This window comes from Hemiscyllium ocellatum, chromosome 26, assembly GCF_020745735.1.
Source record: "Hemiscyllium ocellatum isolate sHemOce1 chromosome 26, sHemOce1.pat.X.cur, whole genome shotgun sequence".
Lineage (NCBI taxonomy): Eukaryota > Metazoa > Chordata > Chondrichthyes > Orectolobiformes > Hemiscylliidae > Hemiscyllium > Hemiscyllium ocellatum.
In genome coordinates, this window is record NC_083426.1 from 20,404,401 (window position 1) to 20,422,779 (window position 18,379).

The window sequence follows — 18,379 nt, forward strand, 5'->3', positions numbered from 1 at the left end:
GGGGCTGATGGGTTATAAACACATTGCATAGTGTCTGTTTTTTCTTTCCCCATATACTGTTCCTCTCTTCCATTATTTCACTTTTGTGTTGGAAGCTGCTTCGTTTACAGAATAAAAAGGGCTTTGGAAAAATAATTCTAAAATGTATGTAACCCTCAATGGGAAGGGGCAATCACATTACTGCTCATGTGTTGGTTGGGCCATACATTCTTATCTGTTTTGTGTGGGGTGGATAGTGGAATAGATTCTTGTTTTAATATGAAAGAGGTCAAACTGCAGAATACTTTGCCTGCCATCCCCTTGCATAGGTAGTTTCAAGGTTATAGGTCTCCCCTTTTCACAACAAAAAAAAAATCAGTTGAGCGTTTCTTGTAATAATTCAACCTAAATTCTTGTATGACAACTGGGAAGTTTCACCAGCTGTGAAGTGCCATGGGAGTCCTGTATTTGGGAGGCATCTTTTAAATGCAGTTTTTTTTCTTTCCTGTCTGTGTCCCAGTTGCCATTCTTTTTTTAAAAATATTTGAAGCTTTTTGTATCAACTTTGGGGTAAAAGGATGCAGAAAATAGTCTTAACTCTGTTAACTCTTAAAATGATTTGTGTGAAGCAAGACAACTTTTTCTCTGCTTCCCTTCAAAGTATATGTAGGGGATTATTGAGTATCATAGCTTTTTGCATGTAGGTGATCTATTTCTGAATATGGATGTACGATGTGTAGTTCTTCCAAGTGAAATTGAATTTAGTTACTCCAAGTAGTGCTGACAATTGCAAATGTTCATTTGTCCATGATTTCTGTGCTTTGAGTGTTAATTCTGTTGAAATATTAAACAATTGTTTTTCTATCCCATTATTATCTCATTTTTGCTTGTCATATTACCATTCCAGACAATATACCACTCCTGAGAAAGTTGTTCATGAAGTCCAATTACGCTGACCCCTAACTAAAACTTAGAAAGGTATAAATTTTACAAGTCTTCAAACTACTTTCAGTCTCTTCAGAATTGTTGTAGTACAGTGTTTAGGTGTTTTTATATTTGGACATATTCAGGTTATTGTTCTAGCTTATTTTGTATAGATTGAGGATCATCTGTGAATTCCTGACATGAGCTGTTATGTTGGATGTAGGAGAGATGGGGAACATTAAAAACCTACATTGATCTAAATGTTGTTAAAAATGGGGATTATATTTAACTGAAATTCTTTGAAGAAATGAGAGCAAACTCTCTCTGGTATTTTGACATGGAACCTTTTAACATGACAAAGTTATTTGGGCAGATTACTTTAAAACAAGTTCAGGGAAGATTCTTGGACTTGATAATTCAATTCACAGTTCTGAAAACTTAACTGATCTCAATCTCATTGAAAGAATTAGATTGTTGGTGTAAGATTGCAAAAAAAAGATTGCTTTGGTAACTGAGGGAATGTTTTGGCAATTCTACTGTTTATCTATTGGAAATTGAAATTCATTCATAACTAACTACAAGCAGTTGACAGCATACAAAAGTAGCAGAAGATTTCAAGAGGCAGCAATGCTAAATGTCCATGTTATATATGGAAGCTATTACATCTCCATGATACTACCCAGTAACAAGATTGTACAAGCATAGTCAACAACACTCTTAGAGGTGATTTTAAAAAAAGCTGATGACTTCTGGATTGGCTTGGGCAAAAAGGAATAGAGATAAAGCATTGGCAAATCAACAGCTGCAGTAGGACCAAAGGGATAGTCTGTTAGTGACCAAAAGAGAGAATACTGGAAAATCTCAGCAGTTTGGCAGCATCTGTAAGGAGAGAAAAGAGCTGACATTTCGAGTCTAACTGATCCTTTGACAAAAGGTGAGTTAGACTCAAAACAACATGTTCTCTTTTCTCCCTCCAGATGCTGCCAGACCTGCTGAGATTTTCCAGCATTTTCTCTTTTAGTTTTAGATTCCAGCATCTGCAGTAATTTGCTTTTATTTTAGTCTCAGTGAGGTGTACTTCAGAACTTTTGAATTGGATTTAACCTCTATTAAATCAATGACTTTAACTGTGGAATGGTGAAAAAGGTGTGCATGGATTTGAAGTACTTTGAGGAAAGGGTTTAGTAATGGCTGATTATGTTTAGAGAAGAGTATTTTGAGTGGGAAAGGATTACATTCACAACTAGCCTGTCGATAGAAGACAAATTACATGGGCATAGATGAGTGAAGCAGGAGTTGGAAATCATGGGCAAAGTGAACTTGAGCATGAACAGAGGTGGGAGGAAAAGCTTGTGCAAGATACTGGTTCAGGGTGAGGAAGACCCTTTGTTTGCAGAGGTAATAGAGAAAATGGAAATGCTGACTAAAGTGCACAGCTGCTTTTGGTGATCCTGGCAGAGGCAGGGGAGACTTTAAGAAAGTTGGCTGTGGAGAAAATAAACTAGGTGTTTGCATTGTTTGTCAATAATCCCAAGTGACTTTTTGTAGCAAGCAAGAGTGGAAAATGAATAATCAAACTGGATCTGCCTCTGGATAGCTAGACTAATTGAGCAAAGCTGCTCATGGGAATAATGAGATTATACAAGTAGACTGGTTGGACAATGAAGAGAAATTAGAAGGAAAAGATCACTTTCAGTAAATCTCTTTATTTTGGATAAAAATTCATTTTGAAGATGCAGTGAATGGATTATCAGGAAACCTTAGATTGTGTGGCTGATTTACAAGGCAGGTGTGGCCTAGAATTGCCCTTCCAGTTCCACTCTGCAACTTGAAAATGTGCTGTAATAAGTTGGTTCTCCAATCTGTGGGCATTCCTAAACCAGTTTATACACTTCCAGTGTATAATGATACATGCCACATTATTCCTTTTAAATTCCTCAGAAGATTTTCTTTAATGATACTAAGCTTTTTTTTATCAACATACATTCAGATATTGCAGGACTATAGTAGAAAAACTAAGGTGGTCCATCATTCCTTATACCCAAGGTTGGGAAGAAAAATTATTTTTGTTCAGCATCTTTAATGACCACAAGATGTCCCAAAGAATGTGCATTACTTTTTTGAGAGAACTTAACAGCATATATATTATATATAGCAAATTCCTTCAATACAATAACACTTCTGTTGAATTGAACAGATGTTGACTGGCATTACAAAAGGAAAGTACTGGAGAAACTCTGGTCTGATAGCAACAGTGGAGAAAGAGACTTAACATTTTCAGTCCAGTGCAACTTCAGAACTGAATGGGGCTGCAAAGTTTTCTGTTGAGGGGCAGGAGGAGCAAATAAACTGATGGCGAGAATACCTAGAGCAAAAGACAAAGGGTTACTAATGATAAAGAGAAATGTAAAATTGGTGTAAATTGTGAGGTGAGAGAAATTCGATCTGCTCTTGAAAGCAAAGTCAACATGATGGTTGAAAGCTTGCAAAGAGGGAATGAACTCCTAATTCTGTTTATTTTCAGAGGCGGTCAGATGCAATGTGTATCTTTTTTTGACCATCTTACAGATGTACTGCATTGAAGACTTTTTTTTGTTAATTATCTACATTTTTTTTCTCTTGCCCATCTCTCAGGCCAATATGAATGGTTCATCACGTGGGATGTCTACTTCTGCCTTGTCCTAATTTCCTTAATCTTGTCCGTGGAGCAACTGGACCTGAACAAATCTTCACACTAGTGTATAATCTACAATGGACACTGTTACCCCACATACAAAAAAAAAATTGTACTGAATTTCTTTTCTTTTAATGAAAACATTCTGATTAGCATTAGATGAGCAATGTGGTCACGATAACAATATTAATGGAAACATGTTCCATCCTTAAACAGAGCTCTCTCACAATTTCCTCCTGCTCATCAGTTAAAGTTTACTGAATTTTCTTCCTACTGTAATCACAATTGTCTTTATTCTGCACTTTAAAGCATTTGATGCTGATGTAAGCTTTTCTTCGAAGCAATGGAGTTGATATTAGTCTTGACAAGTGTGGTAGAGGTATGAGTATTGCAGTTGAGTACTTTTGTTAGTGTCAATTGCTTAAGTTTTTTTTGTGGAGGTGCTAGTATTGGACTGAGGTAGACAAGGTCAGATATCACATGGTACCAGATTATTTCAAATGGCATTTGGTTTGAAACTAAATTTTAAAAATCTGGACTATAACCAGGTGTCATGTGATATCTGACACTTTTAAACAATGACCCACATTAGAAATTTACTATAAAAGTACTTAAATATAGATTTTCTCATCATTCACCAAAATCAGAATATCTCACTGAAGAAGCTATTTAAAGATCTTTATGGAAAGACAGAACAAAAATAAACATTTTGTCAAAAGTTCAGCCTTGATTTAAGTATTTTTCTTGAATTTTTAAGGAACAAGCATTACCTCCTTGAGGTCTGTTATAATTTCAGCATCTATCATTTGAAGAGACCATCTTCCTAACTACAACTCTTGATTCCTTTAAAGTCTTCAGGAATTAAATTCCATAACAAAGTTGTGCTCCTTCCTAGAATCTAAGCTTAGGCACTGGTTTGCCATTCAAGTTGAAAAGAACTCTACAATAACAATCATCTCTAAATTGAGCTTGAGTACATGAATAAATATTGTTTTAATATACACTTGATTGATTTTAACTTCAAAATGTTGAGTCAGTTGTTTTTGTCCAATTAAGACAAATACCCACTTTGAGAAATCGGATGTTTTTGGAAGAAATTTAGAAATACAGTGGAAACGTTTGTATGTTCTGAGTTTGCACACTTCATTTTAGAGGCCATAATCATAGTTATACTATTAAACAACTTCACGTAGCAAAATCATTGCCAGGAGCTAGAATTGTAAAGGTGAGATGACATTGCTCACTTTTACTAGCATTGATGATACATGTAGACTTAAGTTAGTATAACTCCTGTTCTAGCAGAGGCAAGTGAACTCTGTTTAAATCAAACTCAGCATGATTACTAAAGGTATCAATAAAATTTCTGGAATAATGAGGCCTCTATTTTTAATTGCCAGTCACCATGGATAAACTACAGCAACTCTACATCAAACAAAGTATTAATCAATCTAAGAAGTAAAATGTAGAAGTTGACCTTTAAAGATCATACTTTGACCCTTGCAGTTGTATCACATAGATTGGCTGGAAGCCGTTGTGATTATCGGTTGTTTATGTTGCAAATGATTTGCAAAATCCTTTATTTTGAAAAGGAATATGAAGGATTATTTTTTGTATGATATTCGATTAGATTGTCCAATAACTTTCAAATTTTCTGCATGTTTGTAGGCGAGTCTTTAATTTTAATGACATTTTGCAAATTTCACCTTGCATCTGAAGGCTGAAAGAAAATATGCTTTACACTCAAATGCCAGGACTGTTTTCTAGCTGGTTGACTATTTGAATATATTGTATTTGAGGTCACATCAATGCTTATTGGATCACTAGCCAACCTAGTAATTATTGATAAGGAATAGAGCAGCTGTGGACTTGTGACCATCTGTTACGTTAATGTTGCACTATAAATGTTTTAAGGTAAAGGTACAAAGTCATTCTAAAAAGATTTCATAACATTGGTTAATCTTTCATAGTTGAATGATCAATTGACCAAAGAGTGTACCTTAAAAAAAAAACCCAATCCTTTCACATACTGAAGGAACGTGTAAAAGGAAATGCAGTTTCAAAACCCAGATTAATATTCCAATTGCTAATTTCTTAACCTTAATAAAATTGGAGCTTTTTGCTCTACCTGTATTTCCATCATGTATATCCTGCTTTGTACTGTCACTTTGTTCCTTTGAAGCACCTGTCTAATAAAGTGGTGAAGCTTTGTTCTGATTAGTTCTGTCTTGAGTGCTCTTGTATCTAAAATAAAACTTGAACAGCTTTGTATTCTAAAATTTCTATCCATTACCTAGTTACTATCAAACAGAATTGCAGCTTTGCTTAAAGTAGATACTGCTGGGTGTGGATTTATTGCAACATTTGATATTAACTTAACCAATCAATTGATTAGCTATTGCATGACATGTTAAATTTAGCAATATTGAGGGGAAATTGGAAATCAAACTGAGCACTGCTAAAGCTTTGTATCTATCATTCTTCCTCAACCATCACATGGTAAATATTCACCTTATTTAGTTTTCTCGATCCTAATCTAATCTCTACTGTGTATAATTTGAGGCATGGTGTTTTTATTATCCATGCTTCCACAACATTTTAGCTCTGAATTATTTGGAGGTTTTAGTCTTAATCCTGTTTCTGATAAATAACTGCACTCCATTTTATCAGCTTCCTGCACCATTGGGTAACAGACAGCAAATCCAATTGTTTTTATTGTTTTGACTACTAGATGGCTCTAGCTACATATAATGAAATCCATGCATTTGATGGACTTGCAAAGTGAACATGATGCTATTACAACAAATAGTAAAATGGTATTACCAATACTTTGTTATATCCTACTGAATCCACTAACTACTGGTTGAGATCTAAATTTTTGTTTTATATATAATGGCTATTAATTGGCAAATGGTGAATATTCAAGCAGTTAAGCGTATAATTTTCTTTAGTTTGGAGATGTTTTTAATATCCAGTGAGTAGATCTATTAGCATGAACTACTGTGGACGCAGGCACATCCCTGGACACTATGGGAAATTTATCATTGCCAGTTCAACTTATCTGCAAAACTTTAGATTTTGGGGGGAAATGCACATAGATACTGAAAGAGTGCTCGCCACAAAGTCAGCCAAGGGTAGAATTAGACCTGGATCCCTGCTGCTGTGAGGCACCAGTGCTAATCACTGAGCCACCAAGCTCTCTCTACATGTTTATATTTTATTAACAATTCGCAGTTTACTAAACAATTAACATTTACAGCTATATACAAAGAAACAGCAATTATAAAGGGAGAGGAGTGGCAAAGCCAAGCCCCAAACCCTGACATTCAACCGATTTTCAGGGAAATGAGGACAAATCATTACTAACAATGACATTTGTGCATATAAGTCCAATTACGTAAAAGAGCTCCCTTTTTAGATTTAACATCTTCAATTGCTCATTGGACATGACAATTGACCCTTAATTAACCCTCAATGGTCTGGTTTGTATATATTATTTCTAATCCTACCTTAACAAATGAAGAGTTCTTTTCCCAACTCTACTAGAAGAGAAACTTGCTGGTTCTTGCCAGAAATTTGATGCAAGCCACCTATTGAGTAATTGGGGGTGCTTTTGGACATGGCTAATTTGTATGATGTACTCACTACAAAGAATGCAACCATCTCAGTAGAAAATTATTAGTTAGACTATTTGCCACTTAGGCCAGAACTAAATCCAAAGAACACACAATAAGGGTGTAGGTTTGATATCCAGACGTTTCATTACCTGGCTAGGTAACACAATCAGTGGCAACCTCCAAGTGAAGCGAAGCTGTTCTATTCTGCTTTCTATTTAGGTTTGTCCTGGTTGGGGTTCCTGGGGTTTGTGGTGATGTCATTTCCTGTTTTTCTGAAGTTGATAGATGGTATCTAGGTCTAAGTTTGTTTATGGCATTGTGGTTGGAGTGTCAGGCCTCTAGGAATTCTCTGGCATGTCTTTGCTTAGCCTGTCCCAGGATAGATGTGGTGTTCCAGTCGAAATGTGTAGGGCTACGAGGGAGAGAGGGTCGTGTCTTTTTGTGGTTAGCTGGTGTTCGTGTATCCTGGTGTCTAACTTTCTTCCTGTTTGTCCTACGTGGTGTTTGTGGCAGTCCTTGCATGGAATTTTGTAGACTGCGTTGATTTTTGTCCAGTGGATATACTGGGTCTTTTAAGTTTTTTTTTCGAGTGTGTTGCTGGGTTTGTGTGCTACTAGGATTCTGAGGGGTCTTAGGCTGGCTGTCATTTCTGAAACTACTTTGTATGGTAAGGTGGTTAGCACTTCTGATTGTTGTGGTTTGTTCTTGAGGAATCTGCAGACTGTGTTTGGAGTATCTGTTCTTGAATACTTTGTATAGATGGTTCTCCTGTTTTCTGAAGTTTGTGCTGCAGTGTGCGGTGGCTCATTGGAATAGTGTTCTGACACAGCTTTGTGTGTGCCGGGATGGTTGCTGGTGTAGTTAAGTATTTGGTCAGTGTTTTGTTGGTTTTTCTGTATACGCATGTTGATGGAGGGAACATCGACCTGGCAAAGGAAACACTTACCACACTTTTTTGGAAGAGACCATCACACACCCCAAACACCACCAATCGCATTACCAACGAAAACATCATGGAGCTAGTGGACCTGTGTCTCACCACCCACTTCACCTTTTAACAACATAATTTACAAAGAAACCAATGGCACACTCATGGGATCTCTGCGATCAGGATTCATAGCAGAAGCAGTAATGCAAAGACTGGAACATACAGCTCTACCAACCATCAAACCAAAAATCTGAGTCCGCTACCTAGATGACACAGTTGTCGTCACAAAACAAAACAAGATAGACATTTAATATCAACAACACCCTCATAGGCATAAAGTTCACCAAGGCAGAAGAAACTGACGATAAACTCACATTCCTGGATTTCACAGTTGAAAGAAAGGACAATGGAGAACTACAAACCTGCGTATACAGAAAACCGCTAAAGGCTGACCAAATACTTAACTGCACCAGCAACCATCCCAACACACACACACACAGCTGTGTCAGAATACTATTGCAATGAGCCACCTCACACTGCAGCACAGCCGAACTTAGGAAAACAGAGGAGAACCACCTATATAACGTATTCCAGAAGAAAGGATACTCAAAAAATACAGTCTGCAGATTCCTCGAGAACAAACCACGACAAGCAGACCAAACACAGTCAGAAACGCTAACCACCTTACCATTCATCAAAGTAGTTTCAGAAATGACAGCCAGACTAAGACCCCTCAGAATCCTAGTAGCACACAAACCCACCAACACACTCGAACAAAAACTAACTAACTTAAAAGACCCAGTACATCCACTGGACAAAACCAACGTCATCTACAAAATTCCATGCAAGGACTGCCACAAACACTACGTAGGACAAACAGGCAAAAAGTTAGCCACCAGGATGCACGAACACCAGCTAACCACAAAAAGACATGACCCTCTCTCTCCCTCATAGCCCTACACACGGAGGAGAAAAAAAATACCATTCCGACTGGGACAGGTGCAGCAAAGATATGCCAGAGAATTCCTAGAGGCCTGCCACTCTAACCACAATGCCATAAACAAACACAGATCTAGATACCATCTATCAACCCCTCAGAAAACAAACAGGAAATAACATCACCACAAAGCCCAGGAACTCCATCCAGGACAAACATTTAAATAGAAAGCAGGAGATGACAGCTTCGCTTTACTTGGAGGTCGCAACTGATGATGTTACCTAACCAGGTAATGAAACGTCTGGATATCAAACTTATAACTCGGCAAGCAAACCTAACCCTAAACCTCAACCTGAGCTACAAATCTTACAAAGTTATTTTGTTTTTGTATTATGTGGCTTACAGGATCAATAGCCCCAGCACCATTTCCTCAGTTATTTTTCTCTTTAGAAAATAATTCAGTTGTCTTTGAAAAGCCACAATTCTATGATGGAGGCAGATGCATTTAGGAGTGTATTATGGACTAGACCAAACCAGCTATTTTAAAAATGTTCCTGGTGTAATTCCGTTGGTCAGACTACTCAACATTGAAGTGTATTTGCTTAACAGTAAAATACAGACAAAAACAACTTAACTATCAATGCTTTCATAAAAACTTTCAATTTAGTAACATCCCATAAACACACTTTTTGGTAAATTTAAATTCAGTAAGAGAGTCTCACATGCAATGTAGGAAGAAAATCTCTAGCTTTCAGATGTAACAGAGAAAAACAGCTTCCACATTTAGCTTCACGAACCCATCAGCTGGTACTGGGGGGAACAAAAATCAAAAAATCCTGGCTCTGGGGAAGCTTGACCTCACCCGTTCACACTATTATTGTTTAAAAAGTGAGGTCTGCAGATGCTGGAGATCAGAGCTGAAAATGTGTTGCTGGTTAAAGCACAGCAGGTCAGGCAGCATCCAAAGAACAGGAAATTCGACGTTTCGGGCCAGAGCCATTCCTGATGAAGGGCTCTGGCCCGAAACGTTGAATTTCCTGTTCCTTGGATGCTGCCTGACCTGCTGCGCTTTAACCAGCAACACATTTTCAACACTATTATTGTTCCAAATTTTTAAAAGACAAACATTAAGTTGTTTATTGAATTTAAATAGCTCAGTGCCTTTCAGAGAAATATTCAAACAAAATACACCTTTTAAAGCTACAGTATTGTCACACGTTTTATTCACAATTTAAATTACTCATTCCTTAATTTTCACTTTTTACCCTGGTCCTTTTTGCCAGTCATGTGAATCTGTTCTCAATACTCATGATCGGGAGAGTTTCTATCTCTACTCTGGGCCTAGGTTTTAAAGCTGATCATGTTTCCTCTCAAATTTCAACCTTTCCTCCTCTCAGAGAGAACAGTCCCAGCTTTATCATTATGTATCTGTATTTCCTTGGGAATTGAAATAACTCTAGAGGCTGGTATCCCATCACCAAATCAATGAACACAGTCTGCAGATTTCTCAGTAACAAACCCAACCAAGCAGACAAAACATGCCCAGAAACCCTAGCCACTCTTCCCCTTCATTAAAGACATCTCAGAAATGACTGCCAGACTACTCCAACCCCTTGCCATCATGGTAGCCCACAAACCCACCAACACACAAAAACAGCAGCTAATGAACTTGAAAGACCCAATATAGACAACGAGCAAAACTAATGTCATTTACAAAATATCATTTAAGGACTGTAACAAACACTACATTGGACAAACAGGCAGAAAACTAGCCCCCAGGATACATTAACACCAACTAACCGCAAAAAGACATGATTCTCTCTAACTAGTATCTTTATATACGGATGAGGAAGGAACTACTTCGATTGGGACAAGCCAAACAATGACACTCATGAGAATTCCTGGAAGCATAGCATTCTAACCGGAATTCTATCAATAAACACAGAGTTAGACCCCATCTACCATCCCCTAAGAAAAGGAACAGGAAGTGACTTCACCATAGGAAATAACATCACCAATCTTAAGAAACCCAAACATATAAATAGAAAGTAGGAATCATCAACAGTGCTTCACCTGAGCCCACTGAAGATGTTACCTAGTAAGGTGATGAAATGTCTGGAAATGAACCTTCCAGCTCAGCAAGCAAACCTATGTCCAAAATCATCCTTTGCTTACACATGAAAAGTCCTTGACTCTAGTACTGCCTCACCAGAGTCAGAGTTCCAGAATCTCTAACACCCCTTTATCTGTCAGCCAGACCTCTCTGATAGGACCAGCTTAACTTTTATGAGCTCTAGCTGGCTGACCTTGTTATAATCACTAGAGAAATAATTTCTGCCTTTGCATGTTTGTTTGTGGCGATCACTACTGCATCAGCCCAAAGGTGGGCTTCTCTCTATGCAAGGGGATTTAACCAATTATATGACCACATTTGTCTGTATCCCAAATATCTGAATGAAATAGAGTCATATAGATGGACAGCATGGAAACAGCCACTTTGGTCCAACCCATCTAGGCTGACCAAATATCTCAACCCAATCTAGTCCCACCTGCCAGCACCCAGCCCATATCCCTCCAAACCCTTCCTATTCATATATCCATCCAAATGCCTCTTAAATGTTGCAATTGTACCAGCCTCCACCACTTCCTCTGGCAGCTCATTCCATACTCGTACCACCCTCTGTGTGAAAAAGTTGTCCCTTAGGCCTCTTTTATATCTTTCCCCTCTCACCCTAAACCTATGCCCTTTAGTTCTGAACTCCCGACCCCAGGGAAAAGACTGCCTATTTACCCTATCCATGCTCCTCATAATTTTGTAAACCTCTATAAGGTCACCCCTCAGCCTCCAAAGCTCCAGGGAAAACAGCCCTAGCCTGTTCAGCCTCTCCCTACAGCTCAAATCCTCCAACCCTGGCAAGATCCTTGTAAATCTTTTCTGAACTCTTTCAAGTTTCACAACATCTTTCCGATAGGAGGGAGACCAGAATTGCACGGAATATTCCAACAGTGGCCTAAACAATGTCCTGTATAGCCAATAAAGAAAATAAATCATGACCTATCCTCACACTGTTAAAAATTACACAACACCAGGTTATAGTCCAACAAGTTAAATTGGAAGCACTATTCTCACACTGAAAGAGATCACTTCAGCACTGGCTGTGGCAAGAGTTTTCGGTAAGCTTGATGCCAGAAATGGCAAGTGGAGTATTAAACTAGGCATGGAAACTTTGCTGTCAATATTCATCACATCCTTTGGATCGTAGAAATTTCTGTTGAAGTGAGCCAGTGTTTTGCAGCAGGAAGTGGATAGGACCATAGGGAATGCTGTTAGAACTATTGCTCATTTTTCATTGTTAAATTATTTTAATTTTGAACTGTGGACTGTCAGCTGAGAGCTTCAGGTGACTTTTTGACTGTGAATAGCTGGCTTTTTTTTTTAAACAAAAAGAAAAATATATTTATGAGGCCAGGCCTGGAAGCTAACTACAAATTGATTAACGCTCGACTCTTTGCTTCCGGGGATGCATTATGCTCAAAGATGACAGACGTTTGACTGTTATCTGGGCCGTGTGAGGAGGCAACTGGTCTAAGAGAAACCAAATTTTGAAACAGTTTTGAATAGTTTTGAGGATAGAAGGGTTGTGCTTCAGAAAGCTACACAATGGAGTTTTGATTGCTTCCTGGTTGTTGTCTAATTATCAATTTGTTGAAAGTTTGGAGAATACAATCTGTTATAAATGTTAAGTGAATATTCCTCAGTGTACTAAATGCTGGGTGCATTCATGAGTGTCTTCAGAAACCAGGCAAGATAGAAATCCTGTGATGTTAGAGATCATGAATTCTTCAAGTGAATTGGCTAGTTGCATTTCATTTTTCTTTTGATTTATTCCTCTGCTGAGCTTGCAAGTCAGCGTGCAGGGCTAAAGTCAAACAAGATTGGTGTTTAAATCATAGATGTTAGTTAGATTATCTTGTCATTCAATTTAGCACTTTTGAAGCTACTGTATATATAAATTGTTAAATGTTTTCGTTTGCACTATAAATCTGGTATCAGTTGTTCAAAGTCTGGCTAGGAAACGTTGGGGGTAATTGAAGGTCATTAAATATTTTAATTTTCCTACATGGGCTGGGAGGCTCTGTCTCGGTAGATGACAGACAGATATGACATTAAAGTGGGACAGCATGGTGGCTCAGTGGTTAGCACTGCTGCCTCAGCAGCAGGGACCCAGGTTCGATTCCCGCTGAAATCTGTTCAAAACTGTTTCAAAATTTGATTTCTCTTAGACCAGTTACCTTCCCACATGGCCCAGTTAACATTCAAATATCTGTCATCTTTGAGCATAATGCATTTCTGGAAGCAAAACATCGAGCATTAAATCAATTTGTAGTTGGGCGACTGTCCATGTGGAGTTTGCACATTCTCCTTGTGTCTGCGTGGGTTTCCTCTGGCTGCTCCGGTTTCCTCTCACAGTCCAAAGATGTGCAGGTCAGGTGAATTGCCATTCTAAATTGCCCATGGTGTCAGATGCAATAGTCAGAGGGAAATGGGTCTGGATGGGTTACTCTTTGGAGGGTCGGTGTGGACTTGTTGAGCCGAAGGGCCTGTTTCTACTCTGTAGGGAATCTAATCTATTCGAGGCAGCTCAACCTGCATCCTCTCTTGGTTTGTCCCGGAGATCGTACTCTGTGGCAGGCTGGAATATAAATCTCTTACAGTTTACTTTAAATTATTACCTTTATTTACCAATGGCATCAATGTTACACTATAACATAGATACCTACAAGCCAGGCTTGAGCTAAGGTTCTAAAACCTTTAGCAGAGTAGCGGTGCCAGCTCTTACTTCTAAGAGCTCTCTCAGGCTACTCTCAAACAAACTGTCTTTATACAAAATTTGGTATTAAAAGTACAAAAACATCACATGTCCCTAATCAGATAAGCAGCAGTAAAATGGCAAAAGTTTGCAGAGGAAGAGAAACTCATTGACAGGTCTGAGTACGCTGACTAAGCCACAAGCACATCAAAAGGGGAAAACCTTGATCCAGCCAGGCCAAATGGTCAAGTGTTTTGGCTAGTACATCATGATGAGATACTAGTCTAAATTATGCAGAAAAGATCATGAGGTAATCTTGCTCAGCTAACATGTCCACTGTCATTGTCCTACAAAATGGCTTTTTCTTTAAAAATCATCTTAGATTCCCAGAATGCAAATTAAATTCATAACATTCCCAGATCTCGGGGTCCAGGGAACAAACGTTCAACCAGTGTTCACTCGAATCAGACCATAAATGGTTAAACTTTCCACCAGCTTTTGTCATGTCTCTCTCTGCCCCCCCTCGAACCCTTTAGTCAGTGAATGTAATTTACAGAAAAGTTTCCTCTCTCTTACTCACATAATGTCCTTACTGTGGCACTTTCAGCCTTTGTTTTCCTAGCCTGTAAGGTAATGAGACATTCACATTCCAGGACAGTCAAGATGAGGGATCTGAGCTTCATAAATTCAAATCTGCTCAGTGTGGTAAACATGAAAATTTATCAGGATTGTTATATTGCATGCATATTATTACTCATCTTTTTAAATTACAAGTTCTTTTCCTATTGAGTATGAATTTTATTAAGAGTCTTTGATATAATCCAGCAATTTAGTTATTCTATATCCTATTGTGAAATATGCGCCTGTGGCATGAAAAGGAAGTACTGCCACACATTCCACAAGTGAACAAATGTTAATGCTTTATTTACACCAATCCATTGACACTAAGAATAGATGTCCCCAGTTCCTCAGAGCAAACACTTGCCTGCATTCTGTGCAGCAAATGTGTTACATTTAAGGCTACACAATTTCTCATTCCCTCCTTTTATTATTTCATGATAATACAGCGTGTACAAGTACAACTGGTCCATTCAATCAATTTGTATTTTCAACAAGTCGAGCACCTCTTCTGGAGAGTCGTCATTCGGAGGAACATAGTCTGAAAGATACCTGATTTTGGCATAAAAGTTCAGATCTGGAGGTACAGGAGTGAACAAAGGTTGATTAACAGATTCCTCTTTGGCTTAGGCAAAGGTTTTGCGATTTACACATGAAAGAAGTGAAACTATCACTGTATTCTAACAGATGAAAGGCTTAACAAACAATCAATTTTTCAATGTATAATTTCAGTTACGTCACACTGCAAATTTTTGCTATAAATTCTGTGTTACAATCGAGCCCTCCACTATCACCTGATGAAGGAGCGTAAAAAAATGTTGCCCCGAAAGCTAGTGTGCTTCCAATTAAACCTGTTGGACTATAACCTGGTGTTGTGTGATTTTTAACTTTGTACATCCCAGTCCAACACCGACATCTCCAATCATATCTGATCTAGGGCCATCTCAACACTCCAGCTAGGAATAAGGGCTCCCATCAACGTAAACCACTAGGTTTGTTATTGGCAGAAGTCATGCAAGTCTCGTTTTTCCACTAATTTTTATTCCGTAGTGACTCACATACCGGTGGGCTTTCTATTCATCATTTACCTTAGGTATTATATGGTGGAGGGTAAAATGTGGTAAGGTGTGCACTAAAGCACAATGTCTATACCAATCATTGGGTAAATATGGGTAGGCCTTGCTTTCGCATAGCCAATGAAGGCCAAACAGAGTCACAAGGGCTCACTTCTGAAAGTGAATGACGAGTCCACTCATAGCGAGGCTGAACCTTGTAAGCAGTGGATGCTATCAAAAGTTTGGTTATTCAAGTGTATTAGCAGATGGAGAGTTGGAGTACAACCAGTGTCTTTGATAACATTTTTACACAGTACTTGCTTCACTTGCCCCATGTCATTGATTCTGGAAGTTCTTTCAATGCACCATTCTAACAATGGAACAACGTTAACGTTGAATCCTTTAGGTTTGTGAGTGCACTTCATACAGCAATGCACATTTTCTACCAAATGAATTTTGTCATCGCAGGTGAGGGATTGCACAAGTGGGTGAGTCTTATTCATACATTGTATATCAGAATGATGGAAGAGTGAGCAGACAACACATGGATCGGAGTGTTTAGCTTGAATAAAGAAATCATTGGCAAGAGAAGGGGGATTAGGGGTGCATAGTATTATTGGTCTTTTCACCTTTCCAGCTTGTCTTTTAATCTTCAGTAACTACTGATTGCAGAAACTGTATAAAGGTATTTCTGCCAGTAGTGGTAGAACAGATAAAAGAAGGTTCTGTCAAGAAAGTATAGGTTGGCAGTCTCAGAGCAATAGATGCCTCAGGGTTCTGTGATTTTGGTATTGTGTTCAATATTGCAATTCATATATTTCACTTTCAGGAGAGGAACAGACAAACATTTAAAAATAACAGTTTTCAGCTGATGGACTGGATGAAGTTATGGAATCATGTCATCTCATGACAACTGGCATCGATGTGTTGTGAGGGTGACAATAATGTCGAAAGTGATATTTGGATGTGCAATGTGAATAGCTTAAATGAGTTTGAGCTGGGCAGCTGCATTCATAGCTTCCAACAGTATTGGTACAAGTTTCATGGAGTTGACAATGCTATCCACAGGGGAAGCAGAGAGGTAAATAATACATTCATCGTCATCGGAGATCCTAAAACACCAGTGCCATTGTCAGCATAGCCATGATTACATTGGCATTCTACACCTAATTTGTTTGTTTTGTTTCTGCTATTGGCATCAGGGTGACAAGTGGGACACATTAGTGTTCTCACGGTATCAAGGGTAGTGTTCAGAATCGCAAAAAGGGTAGCAAAACGGGTAGTGGTTAGCAGAGTGAGTGTTGTTAATTTCTGCTGTATTGTGGTCATCGGGATTGTCTTGTCATGAGTGGTAGTAACAACATCAGTAATAGTGATGATATGGTCATCAGTATAGGGAGAAGAGTCATTGGACATCTAACCATCTTGTTGTTTCAGCAGGTGGCATCCTCCAAAGTATCATTGAGATTGATAAAATTAATTCCTGTGACATTGTTCATACCAACAAATGTGCATACCACCTTAGTCACTTCTCCATTTGATTCATTAGCATCGACACAAATTTCATTCATACACAGTCACGTTGGAAGTTTAGCTAGTCGGAGATATTACAGATGGGTAGGTTGCAATGGGCGCACGTGCTTCATTGGGTTTTCATCGGGTGATTGCCGCTTGTACTAATGCTAGGATTGTGAGGGTGATAAAGGCTTGCAATGTCCTTTGTAGATCCATGTTGAACGGCCTTTCACTTTTACCATAGTTTCAGTTGTCAGACGTGCTTGATAAGGACTCTTAAGGACCTTTCCAGCGAGGGCCCAATTTTTCCCGATGAATGTATTTCAATAGTACACAGTCACCAGAGTTGGAGCTCTTTCTTCTTCCTTCCCTGGTACCCAATAGGCTTCTTTGACCTGTTGATGATAAGACTGCAATGCTTTGATTGGCTCAATCAGGTACCTGTACATTTCTTCTGCCATGACATGCACATCTACAGGATGTTGGGCCATCATTGGTGCAGACCAGGGAGTCATCAGGGGATTTCCATATGCTCGAGAATCTGTCTTTTACTGGATCATGGTTCTCATATTAAAAAGGGCAATTGGGAATACTTGCAGCCAATTTAGGCCTGGTTCTCTATCAACTTGCTTAGGTGGCATTTAAAGTACCATTGGCTCTTTCTACAATTGCCGCTGCTTGGGGACGGTTGGCACAATGGAATCACCGATTCATATTCAGACTTTTACATTGTTCTTTGTTTAGCTCCGCACAGAATTGGGGGCAATTATGGGAAGAGACAGTTACTGGGATTCCAAACGTGGGTATGATTTCCCTTAGTAGAATTTTACAGGTAGTTTTTGCTGGGCAGTCAGTACAGGGATAAGCTTCAATCCATTTACGAAATACATCAATAATCACTAAGCAATACTTATAACAATGACATCTAGGTAATTCTATAAAACCTAACTGGATAGTATCAAAAAGGCAAGGGTGCTTCACCTGGTGGAGACTTTACACCTTACCCAGAATTGTACTTTTTACAAATTAGGCAATTTGCAGTGGTTTGTTTTGCTTTTTCTTGCAGATGGGGATTCCACCAAGTTTGGAGAATCCTGTCCATCATTCCCTCCTTGCCTACATGCATATGTGTATGAACATAATCAACTGGCAAAAGCGAGTCAGGCAGACATGTCTGTCCTACTGGTGTAACCCAAAGTTCAGTATAACTATTTACATAACAACCATGGTTCATCCATCTTTGTTTCCCCTCATCAGAGGTACCCCCCTATGGGTCCATATTTGCTCAAGGTCAGGCATGGTCGGGGTCTCAGAAGAGGAAAAA

The 18,379-nt window shown here is 38.7% G+C and overlaps 1 protein-coding gene across 5 annotated transcripts in view; it reads left to right on the plus strand.

The window, feature by feature from the left end:
* The window catches only part of LOC132828382 (membrane cofactor protein-like), a 58,681-nt gene extending 52,887 nt beyond the window's left edge, over window positions 1-5,794 (plus strand). For 4 of the 5 annotated variants that reach the window (XM_060845436.1, XM_060845437.1, XM_060845439.1 and 1 more), the window contains 2 exons: window positions 887-957; window positions 3,538-5,794. In XM_060845436.1, the coding sequence (XP_060701419.1) occupies window positions 887-935 (49 nt within the window). In that variant the 3' untranslated portion in view covers window positions 936-957; window positions 3,538-5,794. The remainder of the gene's footprint in view (window positions 1-886; window positions 958-3,537) is intronic. The other variant, XM_060845438.1, reaches the window with a different exon arrangement.
* The last annotated feature ends 12,585 nt before the right edge of the window (window positions 5,795-18,379 follow it).